Here is a 14532-nt window from a genome sequence, read left to right as displayed (position 1 = left end):
CTTATGATAAAGCTATAATAATTAAGACAGTATGGTATTGGCAAAAGAATAGAAAAACAGATCAATGGAACAGAACAGAGAGCCCAGAAACAGACCAACATAAATACTGGATATAAATATCATGGAGTAAGTCTCTCTAGGAAGGCAGTAAAGGGTGCTGGGACCCTTCCTTTCCCTTAATGCACTAGCTAGAACTTCCAGTACAATGTTGAATCAAAATGGAGAGAGTGGACATCTCTGCCTTGTTTCCAGTCAGAAGGAAAGCATTCAGCATTTTACCATTAAGGATGATATTAGCTACTGATTTCTTCAGGCTGAAGAAGTTCCCTCTATTCCTATTTTGCTCTGTTTTTTTTGTTGTTGTTGTTCTGTTTTTGTTTTTTGCTGTTTTTTCCAAATCATGAAGGAGGATGAATTTTTCAATGGCTTTTTCTACATATATGGAGATAATCACGTTTTATTTTTGGTTTTGATTTGTCTGATATGGTGAAATACAATGATTTTCAGCTGCTGAACCAACCTTAGATTCCTGGGATAAACACATTTGGTTATAATTACCCTTTTTGTATATTGCTATTTTCAATTTGCTAACATTTCTTTTTTTTTTAAATTTTATTTATTTATGGCTGTGTCGGGTCTTCGTTTCTGTGCGAGGGCTTTCTCTAGTTGTGGCAAGCGGGGGCCACTCTTCATCACGGTGCACGGGCCTCTCACCATCGCGGCCTCTCTTGTTGCGGAGCACAGGCTCCAGACGCGCAGGCTCAGTAATTGTGGCTCACGGGCCCAGTTGCTCCGCGGCATGTGGGATCTTCCCAGACCAGGGCTCGAACCCATATTCCCTGCATTGGCAGGCAGATTCTCAACCACTGCGCCACCAGGGAAGCCCCTCAATTTGCTAACATTTTATTAAAGATTTTTTGCATCTATATTCATGAGACATATCAGCCTGTAGTTTTCTTTTCCTCTAGGGTCTTCTTCTGGTTTTGGTATTAGGGTAATGTTAGTCTCATAGAATTAGTTTGGCAGTATTCCCTCCTCTTATTTTCTGGAAGAGTTTGTGTGTAGAACTGGTATTATTTCTTCCTTAAATATTTAGTAGAATTCACAGTGAAGCAATCAGGGCCTGGAGATTTTGTTGTGGGAAAGTTTTCAGTAACAAATTCTCAATCTCTTCAATAGATATAGGGCTATCTAGGTTCTCTATTTCTTTTTGAGAGAATGTTGTTAGTTTGTGTCTTTAGGAAGTGTGTCCATTTACTCTAAGTTATCTAATTTATTGGTAAAAAGTTAATGTTCCCTTATTTGCTTCATAATATCTGTAGGATCTGTGTTGATGACTCCCTTTCATTTCTGAAATTGTTAATTTGTTTTTCCTCTTCTAAATTGGTCTGGCTAGAGGTCTATCAGTTTTATTGACCTTTTTAAAGGTTTTCAATGGTTTCATTGATTTTTGGTTTTCTATTTCAATGATTTCTGCTCTGATCTTTATTTTTATTAGAATGCTTATCTTGAGCTTACTTTGCTTTTCTTTTTCAAAAAATTTTCAAGGTAGAATCTTAGATCGTTGATTTGAGACCTTTCTTAATAAAAGATCCAATTTTCCTCTAAGCACTGTTTTAGCTGCATCTCACAACTTTTGGAGGGGTGTTTTCATTTCATTCAATTCAAAATATTTTATTTCTCTTGGAATTTCTTCTTTGACCTACGAGTTATTTAGAAGTGTGTTGAAATTTCATACAATTAGGGATTTTCCAGATACGTGTCTGTTATTGATTTCTAATTTAATTCTGTGGTGGTCACAGAGCAAACTTTGTATGACTTCTTTTATGCTTAAGGTTAGTTTTATGGCCTAGAATATGGTCTATCTTGGTAAATGTTCCATGTGTACTTGAAACAATGTATATTGTGTATATTAGGTGTAATGTTCTATAAATGTCAATTAGGTCAAGTTGGTTGATAGTATGGTTCAAGTCTTTCAAATCCTTGCTGAATTTTTATCTACTTGCTCTATCAATTACTCATTTATTGCTTGAAAAGGGCTGTTTTTTCCTTGCTTTCTTGAATGCGGAATATTGTGTGTAGGAGGACAGTGGATGCTGAAGTAAATAATACTATTTACACCCAGAAATGGGCATGCCTTTTCTTCTGTCATGCCATTAGTATGGGTGTTGAGTCAATCTAGTCAGCTGTTGAACCGGGTTTGGTTTTGTTGTTACTATGGATAACCTCAGCACATCACACACTTAAATTCCTCCAGCTGTGGGCTGCTGCTACCTTATGGTTAGTGTGAGGCCTGGGCGCCAGAGGGTTTTTTTTTTAGAATTCTCACTCCACCCTCAGCTTTCAGTAGTCTCCGCACATCTACCACAGAGGGAGTCTCTGTACTTTTTCTCCTCATCCATTATAAGACTGCTACTGCTTATTACTCAGAGTGAGTCTCATGGTGAGAGTGGGATAGAGTTGTCCTTTTAGTCTAGTCTCAGTCTTAGGCCCTCAGCGGTGGCAATTTCTCAGTGTTCTTGCATCCTCCTTGCCCCCCCAAATGTCAGCCAAATTCTGCCTTGTGTGAGAGAAAACATGTCTTGAGTGGGAAATCCCTGTCCAGCCCCCAGGGGCAAGAGATCTCTGCTTTGTGTCAACACAGGATCTGGAGCCCAGGGGCTCCCTGTCCCGCCACAGTGGCAGACAGGGTTTGCTTTCACTCCTCCTCCAAAGGCAGTGGATATCTGCCTAGGCCCAGGGACAGGAGGAGAGAATAGAAGAGCTTTCAGCTTTTCCACCAGTGGCTTAAGGATTTTTCTTTGTATGAAATAAGGGTCTAGGGAAATGGCACGATTTCATGCCTGTGTGCCACTGAGGAGGGATCTCTCTGTTCTCAATTTGTCTTACAGCACCCAGTTAATGAAAAAAAGTACATGAGTGAAAAGTCTTCTTGGGTCTGAAGCTCCCAGTTATTCTAAAATGTCATACTAGCTCACCTTAAGAATTTGTTAATTTTAGCTGTTTTCTTCTTATCTGCTTTTATGGTGGCTGCCTCTTCCTCAGGTGCTCTATCAAAGGTGAAACAGTTGGTGTATCTTATAGGGGCTTGGCATTCTTTGGAATTTGGTTTACTTTGCTGACACGCAACTTCTACTGTCTGATGGGTTTAAGAAAAGTTACGATTTTGTAGATTATCTAGCATTTTCTTCTTGTTAGTGTGGGAGCAATGTTCTGTTGCAGTTTTCTCTGTCTTAAGTGGAAGCAGAACTCTCCAGGAGTTTGGTCTTAAATGATTTAGTAGTGACATTTCTTCTTTTGCACTTTGTTGGTACTCATGTAAAGATAAAAGAGTTTCTTTCTATGGCTCCCTCGTCTGTCTCCTCTCCCCTGGTGGGTGCTTTCAGCTCAGGGCTCCCTGGCTATATGCTGTGAAGTGGGCATAGAGCCAACAGCCAAAACCAGGTTGTGATAAGTTACAAATTTGCGACAGCTTTGGTGATTCTTTATATTATCCATCCTGACAGACTTAGGTACCAAACTCTAATTTATAATAGCACAGACTCAGAGGTGGTTCTAAGGGAATAGTGGTGGAAGGCAGAAATTTTTCTGAGCTAAAATCAGACCATCTGGCAACCCTATCTCTCTGCCTTTAGTGGGATTTCTTAGAAGGCTACTAGAATTATAAATGTTAAATTAATATTTGAATAAGTGAATAGAGAGTAGGAGAAAATGGTACAGAAAGGCAAATTTGCCTATTCTTATCCTGGGACAGGTGTTAATGGGCTGAGATCATGTTTTGGGGTATGCCTTAGATAGGGAGGAAGGCAGAGACAGGATATATTTACCAATAAACTGTTTAGGATTATAACATCCCTTTGAGAGTTTAAAATCATCTCCCAAAATAATGAACATTTTTTTAAAATTAATTAATTAATTAATTTATTTATTTATGGCTGTGCTGGGTCTTCATTTCTGTGCGAGGGCTTTCTCCAGTTGCGGCAAGCGGGGGCCACTCTTCATCGCGGTGCACGGGCCTCTCACTATCGTGGCCTCTCTTGTTGCGGAGCACAGCCTCCAGACGCGCAGGCTCAGTAATTGTGGCTCACGGGCCCGGGTGCTCCGCGGCATGTGGGATCCTCCCAGACCAGGGCTCGAACCCGTGTCCCCTGCATTGGCAGGCAGATTCTCAACCACTGCGCCACCAGGGAAGCCCTGAACATTTTTATTTTACATTTTTGAAAGGTTTTACCATGAATCACTGTACACCAAGTTAGATTCCAGTGGAAGACAGTCTCAAGTTAGATTCCAATGGAAGACAGTCTCTTAGGAAACATAACAAAGTTAAAGACACATTGCCTAGTATCAAGTAGCTGTGAAAGAGGATATTTATCCTGCATAAAACTAGCTACGTGACATTTATATTTTAAGGAATAATCATTTAACATTTTTGCCACAGCTATCAGTCTCAACTTATTGTGAGAAACACTTGGTTAGGTTTTAAAATTGGAACTTTTAAAGCAGTATCAGAGGAATAAATTTCCCAGTGTATAAATCTGTGATACATGGTAATAACTACCATGGTCTGTCAGATCACACTTTAGCTCAAATCTAACCCAACACTTGAGACTGCTGAGCATGAAGATCAAGGCTAAGTAGCTGTGTACTATGGCTGAAGACACTAAGCTGGCCATCTCAGACAAAGGGGCATTAATTTCATACAATCTGTATGATGATGTGACTTTTCCAGTAGTGAGATATGATATAATCTATGAGTACTAACCCAGGAATGGAGCTTAAATTTTTAAGTTTCACATGTAGAGGACTACTGCCAACCAGCTGAGAAAAGGCTTAACTGGGCTGTATTACAATCCCTTAACCTAACAAATGTAAATGAAATTTTAGCTCAATTGTAACTATAAAGTGAGATTTAAATTTGGAATTTAAGAGTTGCAAAATAGTACTTCAGAGTAAGGGATATGGTACCCACAAGGAAAGGAGTTTTATTAACAAATGCCTGGGTTTATGCAAAGACAGACTGATATGAGAGCATAAGCAACCAGGAAGTTGTAGTAGAGAGGAAAAAAAAAAAAAGGACGAGAAGAGATAGACTGATTTAAAGGACAAAGGGAAAGCACATAGGTGAATCTTACCCCGGTATGAGGAGGGCATTTGTAGTACCTCTTGGAGAGTCACTGTTGATAGGCATCAATTATGTTTATGTTTAGCATAGAGCCTATGGCAGGTATAGGTGCCCAACAAACAGTTTTTGAAAATATATGCTCTGTGCTCCCAACTAGATGGTGAGCTACTTGAGTATATGCTTTTCTATATTCTCCTCTTCATCTAACACAGTATTGGGGATTAGTATTTGCTCAAAATTCATTAGTTAATTGATTTCTCTGCCTTTGGCATCTTCCATGAAGCACAATTCACAAGGCAGAGTCCTCTTTCAGAAATGTGTGAGCTGCCCTCTGCCTCAAAATGGACAAAGACAAAGAAGATGAGAGTGGGATGAGAAGGAAAGGGTGCTAACATTTTACCAAATTAATGAGGGGATATTGGTGCCCACAGTGTGCTGGGAAATACAAAAACAGTCATAAGCCCATCTCGGAAAAGCCTGAGCAAGCCTACAGGGATTAGAATAGTTGCTGAATTTACGGTACCCTGGGAACCTCTATTTGTCAAGTGCCATAGACGCAGCCCTGACACTGGCACAGGTGAAGATGAATTTTCATTCAGAGCAGTGAGCCTTCTGACTCCATTAATCCTCAGGGTTTTGATGATGAATTTCTTTCTTTTTTTATTTTATTTATTTTCACTCTAATGCCTCCTCCCACTGCCCTGTAACAGCGTGCAAGGAACAGAACAGATGGTGCTTTACGTGGAAGACCAAGGGCTCATGAGGATACAAAGCCTGCCCACTCTGAAATCACATGACTGCACGTGCAAGGAAAAGCCCTGATTTCCCCTGGGAGACACAGATGCAATGATGTTAGTATTCCCAGTGGAGGGGGAGGAGGGGAGGGCTAACAGGCCATTTACAAGGAAGCCCACACTTATACTAATATACTCTTCAGCAGGGACCATGTTTAAATCACAAAATAACAGGAGGACCAATACCTGAAGATTCAAAAACACCAAAGTAAAACAGAGGCGAATGAAGGTTTTAGTATGCTGCTATACAAAGCGCATGTAGAGCGAACTAGTAAGGACATACAGTAGTAGAACACTGGCCTCTAGTTAACCTGCCATTGGCTCTGACCCAGTTTTAATCGGAAGAAGGCAGGATTTACAACCTGCTTAAGGATGGAGTTTGACAACTGCTATAATCAGAAGAGCTGTCAACACAAGGACAGCTGTCAAGCCAAACTGTAATTCATAAAAAATAATAGCTAAGCCCCCAAGACATCCCCAACATTGTCTGCAATCACTGGATTTAACTATATTTATAGTGTTATGAAAGTTCCAAGAATAGGTTAAGGGTCCTAAAATAAAATAAAATCAACAAATAGCTATTGAGTGCCTATTAAATAAAAAGATTAAATAACATTAAATGACTAAATGGATAAAATATGCCCAGCAGATTCCCTGGCATATAGTAGGTGCTTAATAAATGGTAATTATTATTATTGTTACATGCCAAGCTCTGTTTTGACAACCTTAAAATTGGGCAAAAGTCTAGTGACCTAGTAAGAAAATCTAAATTAAAAATTAATCACACCTATAAGTGATCATTAAAGTATTAATCTCATGAAACATTCCTGAGTTGTCAGAATATTTTAGTTTTATATATTTGTAATGCCAAAACCTCTAACTAATAATATTATTGGAGCGTTTAATTATCTTGATTATAACATATGGTATTTGTTTTGTTCTTTCTACAATGAATAAACTAATCTGAGAGATAGAAATAGAAATCATTTTACTAGATCAATTTTGGGCAGGATTCCTGAATCAGGGATAATTTTTATGATTGTCTAAACTCTCAGTGAACAGAAATAGGAATATGAAGGTGCACAAATGGACACATATATATGTGTTTACTCATAAGTACAGTTTTGAAAAATAGCCTGACCCACTGACCAAGGTAACCAACGATAAAAGACTATCTTCCACAAAATAATGTGTGCTTTAAAAGGATACTAGGATTGTAATTATTTACAGAGTTATGAAAAGACGACTGGAAGTGGAATCAGAAGATCTGGACAAGTGTCTTGGCTCTGCCACCTACAGCTTGTGTTACCCTGTCAAGGTCATTTCACTTATCTGGACTTCAGTTTTTCACCTGCAGATGTAGGAAAACAAGGCCTAGCTCAGACATCTGTTGGAAAGGTTAAGAGATTATATATATGAAAACAGTAACACCACCATCTTATATCTGCCTAGGTTTGGATTTTTTTTTTGTATGTGTGTAAACTTTATTAGAGTATAAAATACATACAGAAGAGTACCAAAACAATAAACATAAACTTTCTTAAGATAAATTTATCCATGTAACTAGCACACAGATCAAGAATCAGCTCATCATTAGAATCTCAGAAGCACCCCTGCCCTGTTAATCCCTTCCAAATGCCACCTACCCAGTTCCCCAAGGTGACCATTATCCTGTCTGCTAATGCTGGAGATGAGTTTTTCCTGTTTTTGATCTTCATATAAATGGAAGCATATAGTACATACTGAGTTCAGGATGCCAGATACAAAACAGTAGGTTCATGAGATTCATCATTTTACACTCAGTGTCTCTTTTACAATTCCATTTCATTATCTTTCTGTACTGCCTTTTAGAACTACCTTTCAGTTCACCATAATTTGTTGGTTTTTTTTTACCTGTGCCAATTCTGCACTTTAACCTATTCATATTGTAAGATTTCTATATTTTTTCACTTACTGAAGTTCTATTTGATTCTCTTTCAAATCTGCTTGTTCTTTTTTGGAGTGTCTTGTTCTTCTGTTCCTGATTTCTTGATTTTATACAAATTTTTTCTTATAATTTCTATCCAATAGTTTTACTTAAATTCCTTAAAGTTTAATCCTGTGGTTTACTACGTCCGCTGACATTCACTCAGGTGTAATCTGTAATTCTGGATTGTGAACTCATTTTCAGCAGAACTTCTTTCTGTAGGAATTTTGTGCTGCATTGGTTGAGGATGTGTCTCTCAAGAGAAGTTTAGCATTTGCTTCTGCCAGTTCCTTTAGGGGTAACCAGCCTAGTACACTTGTGTTAATTTCTCAACTTGAGAATTTCTGCAACAGAGTATAAATTTAAACCCCAAACTTGCATGAGGTGGGGCTTTTCTTCCACCCAGATTCTGGTCTGTGGCAGATAAGCTTGTTTTCTTTCCTTACACTAGTGGGTCAACTTTTTCTAATCTAATTTAACTTTTTTTTCCTACTGAGGATGCAGTCCTTTGAAAGTGCTGGCTTACTCTGGATTCAGGTCTCAGTTCCAACTTCCCATTACTCAAGAAGCAACATTTCCAGGGTTTGCTGGCATTGAAACCCAAGCCCACAGTTTCGCCAGATTAGACAGTGTTAACTCACACACTAGGCACTATGGTTATCAGGTCCTTGTTTATTGGCTGGGAGGTGAAGGACACCCAACGTCTGGGGACATCTGTTACCTTGAAAAGGATGTTTGGTATATTTTATCTAGCAAATAGTAGGTGCTCATTAAATATTTGTTGAATGAATGGAATATAATTAAGTTGTATTTATAGTACTAATAGAGCCTATGATATTTAGATTTAAAATAATTTAAATTGAATCTTCAAATAGATACATGCATATGGTTCCAAATACAGAAGTCATTAAAGGGTTTATAGGAGAACACTTTTATCCTGTGCTTGTATTCTAGCTCCACACTTCTTCCCTTAGGCAACCAACATTCACTTTTTGTGTATTGTTCCATTTACTAGCAAATGTATACAGATATATTCATGGCAGCACAGTATATATACTGTGCTGCACCTTATTCCTTTCACTTAACAATATATCTTAGAGATTTTTCCATATCAGTACATAAAGAATATATAGCTTATTTTGAAGCCAGTCAGAAAGACCTTTGAGGGACTTCCCTGGCGGTCGAGTGGTTAAGACTTCGTGCTTCTAATGCAGGGGGCGTGGGTTTGATCCCTGGCCAGGGAACTAAGATCCCACACGCCGCATGGTGCAGCCAAAAAAAAAAAAAAAAAAAAATTCCCAACCCTGCTGCTATACAGAAATGAAGTTTACACATATCAAACTTAAATGGACACATTCCCACATCTGTAAAGGCATTCACCCTTAATGGTTAACTAGGGATGACAGAGTGACTCATCTACATTCTCAAGGGCATATTTAGTCTGGTTTAACTGTTTCTACAGTTTCTGGATGGAGAAATAAAAGGAAAACACAAAACATGCCACAGAGAAGGCACTAAAAAATGTCTAATGAGTGGATGAAAGAAGGAATGAGGGGATGAAAATAAGAACTGATTTAGCACAGCATGTGGTTGCACTGGCGGAGTTGTCTTTCTAAGCCGAGCAGTGAACTCTGGACGTTATGGCACGTATTTTGAAATAAAAAATGGCACGTATTTTGAAATAAAAAGTTTGCCTGGCTTCAAGAAGCCAGGCATCAGGAAGAAGGCGCAGCCCTGAATTTTATGCTGAGGGCCTCACAACCACTGTTGAAGAGTTTCTTTTTCCCTTTCAGATTATCTGTGGTTGTTTGACTTATGCCAAGTTCAAACAGCTAGGGAGGTAGCTGAGAAACGTTTTTTCCTGGGTCGAAAATGAGAGTTAAGAGTAGCCAGCATTTGGTGATGTCAGAGGAGCTATCTGACAGAATTCTATAAACACCTTTGCAGAGTCAGAGATGTGAGTACTGTGGAAGGAGGCAGGGGAAGGCATTTGTTTTTCTCTCCTTTCCTGGTAAATCTAGAGATATGGGTTTGAATCTCTGGCTCCCTTAGGTAAGTTTATTAACTTCTTTGAGTTTTGATTTCCTCATTTATAAACTGGGGAAAACAATAATTACTTCGGAGGGCTGTTTATAGAAAGGAGTCTAGTGATGACCTGTATACTGTGATAGATATGCTTTTTTTTTTTTTTTTTGGCTGCCTTGGGTCTTTGTTGCTGCACGCGGGCTTTCTCTAGTTGAGGCGAGTGGGGGCTACTCTTCGTTGCGGTGTGCGGGCTTCTCGTTGCGGTGGCTTCTCTTGTTGCGGAGCACGGGCTCTAGGCACGCCGGCTTCAGTAGTTGCAGCACGTGGGCTCAGTAGTTGTGGCTCACGGGCTCTAGAGTGCAGGCTCAGTAGTTGTGTAGCACGGGCTTAGCTGCTCCGCGGCATGTGGGATCTTCGCAGACCAGGGATTGAACCCACGTCCCCTGCATTGGCAGGCGGATTCTTAAGCACCGCGCCACCAGGGAAGTCCTGGATATGCACATTTTTAATGGCACACCTTTCAAAGGCATTTGGTAACACAGAATATACATGTATGCATATATGTGTGTATATATATATGCAATTTAAATTAACAACTATTTTAAGTACAGAATACAGAGGAATATAAAGGCTAATAAAACAAGTTTTTGGCTATTACAAGTAATGCTGCAATACATGTTCTTAATTATGTCTCATTATATACATTTTGGGGAGTATTTCTAGGGAATATACTAGAAGTGAAATTGCTGGGTTGTATGGTATGTGTACCTTCAACTTCACTAGACTTTGCCAAATTCATCTCCAAAGTGATTGCAACAGTTGACACTCCCAACAGCAATGTATGAGAGTTCTTGTTCCTCTACATCCTAATACTAATCTTTGTAAATGTTTACATGTTGCGAATCTGTGTGAAGTTATATCTAAATGTGTGAATCTGCATTCCCTGATTACTGTTGGGAGACAATTCTCCAAGGGACTCTCATGTTTCTGCATCCCTTGTGAGCCGAGGTAATGACAGCTTTTATTCTGGACTATCTTTCCAAAAATGTTTATATAGTGAACAGCCTTCAACAACAGAGGTACTGTTTCTTTCCAGAGTGGAAGGCAGGTTTGTTTATTGTCCAGTATAATAAACATATGTGTTCTCCAGAGCAAAGGTTGAGCAGGTCTTCTGGCAGCTTATTATAAAAGACTAGAGTTCCCTAAGCTTAGGATTTCTAAGCTATGACACACTATGTGTGCAGGACCTACCTGGGCTTCTCTTCATAGCTCCTGTGGGACTCAAGGGGAAATAACACAAACACAAAGCTCATGCTGCTTGCTATGCTGTGGATAATAGTCTTTTGTCTCTGATCCATGAGTTGTGTGTCTTTTGCCAGCATTCATAAGACTGTATCAAGCTAATTTGTTAGTTTGCAAGTAGAGTACAATATCAGATTATTCATAGTTCTTGAAAGTTATTGGTGAAGGTGAGCACCTTGTTTATTCGTTATTTGGCTCTTTCCATTTGTGAGCTGACTATCTGTTTTTTGGAGTCTATTTTTTGCATTTGATTGTCTTTTAATATAAATTTTTAAATTTTATTTATTTATTTTTGGCTGTGTTGGGTCTTCATTGCTGCACGCAGGCTTTCTCTAGTTGTGGTGAGTGGGGGCTACTCTTCGTTGTGGTGCGCGGGCTTCTCATCACAGTAGCTTCTCTTCTTGCGGAGCATGGGCTCTAGGTGCAGGCTTCAGTAGTTGTGGCGCACAGGCTCAGTAGTTGTGGCTCGTGGGCTCTAGAGCACAGGCTCAGTAGTTGTGGTGCATGGGCTTAGTTGCTCTGCAGCATGTGGGATCTTCCCGGACCAGGGCTCAAACCCGTGTCCCCTGCGTTGGCAGGCAGGTTCTTAACCACTGCGCCACCAGGGAAGCCCTGATTGTCTTTCTTACTGACTGGGAGATGTTCTTGATATATTCTAGTTTAAATATTGATGGCTGTCTTTTATTCAACCATATTCACACCCAAATAGATGAAAAGTAACAACACTTTTTCTGGTACTTTACAGTTTACAAAACACTTCAGTATCTTTTACTTCACTGAAATTACCCAGTAGCTCTTCGAGAGCCATATTATTTCCATGTTACAGATCATCCTCTATTTTACAGATTACTTAAGTGAAGATTAGTTAACCATGCTAATCAGTTAATAGGGGAAATAACTTAAAAAATAAAATCTATTTTTCTTCACTTCAACTACATCAAGAAAGCATTTCTTTTTAAAGAAGTTTATTTATTTATTTATATTTGGCTTTGTTGGGTCTTCGTTTCTGTGCAAGGGCTTTCTCCAGTTGCGGTGAGCGGGGGCCACTCTTCATCGCGGTGCGTGGGCCTCTCACTGTCACAGCCTCTGTTGTTGCGGAGCACAGGCTCCAGATGCGCAGGCTCAGTAGCTGTGGCTCACGGGCTTAGCTGCTCCGCGGCATGTGGGATCTTCCCAGACCAGGGCTCGAACCCGTGTCCCCTGCATTGGCAGGCAGATTCTCAACCACTGCACCATCAGGGAAGCCCAAGAAAGCATTTCTTATAGGAGAGATTCTAGCCCCTAAGTGACAGTGATTAGCATCTTACTTGTCACTGACAGTAACAAGAATGAAATAATAAATTTTCAAAAGGGGATTGGAGGAGCCTCCATTTCTGTTGATTGTGTAGAAATGCTCAATTTACTGTGAATGTGTCCATAAGAATTTTAACATATCTCCAACTTTACAGGTTATTAATCTGTTTTTTTTTTTCTTTTTTTTTTTTAGTTACTGTATTTCTGCTAGTAGCTAGGCATTTTTCTAAGCACTATGTTGGGCTGGACAAAGTTGAGATAAACAAATAGAGAAAAGTCAAATATAATTAGTAATAATTTAAAAGCATCTTACCATAATGTAGAGCTGTTTGACCTTCATTGTCCTATAAAAGAAACAAACAATATATTTTAGAACCTAAGTTATTGCAAAAGTATGAAGGTACATAAGCTACAGCAAATATATCTGATATACCAAATTTCCATAGGTTTAACAGATACAGGAAAAGTCAGTTCTTTGAGCCTCACAGTAACTTTTGACCAAACTCTCCATCTAGGAGAAAAGGAGAATGCTGAACGGTGACTTGTACACTGCAGCAGCTACAGTTAGAGTGACGGGATGACCAGATCTGCAGTTAGTGGCAGAAAAATGGACTCTTGTATATCACTTATCTTGCTAGTATTATGTTTTTTGTCTAAGCACATTCCCAAAATCTATCTAAGAAGTCTATGATTTACAGTAAGAGTTCGTAGCTTTTTAATCCCTTTTCAAAGATTCACAGATTCCAGGCTTATAACGCTAGGTTTCCCAATCATATCAAATATCATAAAGAAATGTGATTTCAAGGCACACAAAGTCCTACAAGTTGTTAAAGTCAAAAGTTCCCACATATACTTAGGAAACTCCAACTGTTCAGTTAATTTTTTTATTCCTTTAAAACCAAGATACTCTAACTATATAAACTAGTTATAGCACAGATAAGTCTTTTAGCAATGCTATTTCTTTTTTTTTAAACTTAATTTTTATTTTATATTGGAGTATAATTGATTTACAGTGTTGTTAGTTTCAGGTGTACAGCGAAGTGATTCAGTCATACGTATACCTGTATCTATTCTTTTTCAGATTCTTTTCCCATATAGGTTATTACAGAATATTGAGTAGAGTTCTCTGTGCTATACAGCAGGTCCTTGTTGGTTATCTATTTTATATATAGTAGTGTGTCTATGTTAATCTCAAACTCCTAATTTATCTCTCCCCCTGCCTCTCCCCTTTGGTAAACATAAGTTTTCGAAATCTCTGAGTCTGTTCTGTTTTGTAAATAAGTTCATTTGTATCATTTTTTTGGATTCCACATATAAGTTATAACATACGATATTTGTCTTTCTCTGACTTCATTTAGTATGATAATCTCTAGGTCCATCCATGTTGCTGCAAATGGCATTATTTCAAATGGAGCTAGGAGACAGAAGTGTGTATGCAGAGAAGGTCTTTTGCTCTCTGGTCAAAAGAAAATGATGTAGTGAATAAAGACAGATACAAAAAGATAAATATTGTATTATTCCACTTATATGAAGTGCTTAGAGTAGTCAAATTCAGAGAGACAGAAATAGAATAGTGGTTACCAGCGGCTGGAGGGAGGGAGGAATGGGGAGTTATTGTTTAGTGGGTACAGAGTTTCACTATGGGATGATGAAAACGTTCTGGAGATGGGTAGTGGTGACGGTTGCACACAATGTGAATGTACTTAACGCCACTGACCTGTGCACCTAAAAATGCTTAAAGTAGTTAATTTTCTCATGTATATCTTAGCACAATTTTTTAAAAAAGAAAAGAAAAAGTAAAAGATGTGGGCCAAAAACTTATACAAGTAGCACTGTTCTCCACTTTTTGGAGAAAACCGGTCTGCAGTAGGAGAGAATGAAGTATCCACAAAGAAGAAAGTAGTGGTGAAAGATCCAGAGAGAGTGTGAGTCTCTGGTCCTTGTCATTCCAGCTATGTCCTTGCCTTTCTTGGTTAGGTGAGCCAACAACAAAATACCCTCTAGGCAAATGTGATCTTTTTGTCACTTGC

The 14532-nt window shown here is 38.9% G+C and overlaps 1 protein-coding gene across 21 annotated transcripts in view; it reads right to left on the bottom strand.

Annotated features, from left to right (window-relative positions):
• The window catches only part of ACBD6 (acyl-CoA binding domain containing 6), a 224571-nt gene that overhangs the window by 14635 nt on the left and 195404 nt on the right, over window positions 1-14532 (bottom strand). For 7 of the 21 annotated variants that reach the window (XR_014246373.1, XR_014246374.1, XM_082398107.1 and 4 more), the window contains one exon: window positions 12816-12846. The exons of 5 other annotated variants lie outside the window; for them this stretch is intronic. Coding sequence is in view for 10 of the 16 variants with exons in the window: in XM_082398107.1 (XP_082254233.1) it covers window positions 12816-12846 (31 nt within the window). In the remaining 6 variants the exon portion in view is untranslated. 9 more of the 21 variants (XR_014246369.1, XR_014246370.1, XM_082398114.1 and 6 more) reach the window with 5 other exon arrangements.

The sequence above is a fragment of the Balaenoptera borealis genome (assembly GCF_965194805.1).
Source record: "Balaenoptera borealis genome assembly, chromosome: 1".
Lineage (NCBI taxonomy): Eukaryota > Metazoa > Chordata > Mammalia > Artiodactyla > Balaenopteridae > Balaenoptera > Balaenoptera borealis.
This window is presented reverse-complemented; position numbering and strand designations above follow the sequence as displayed.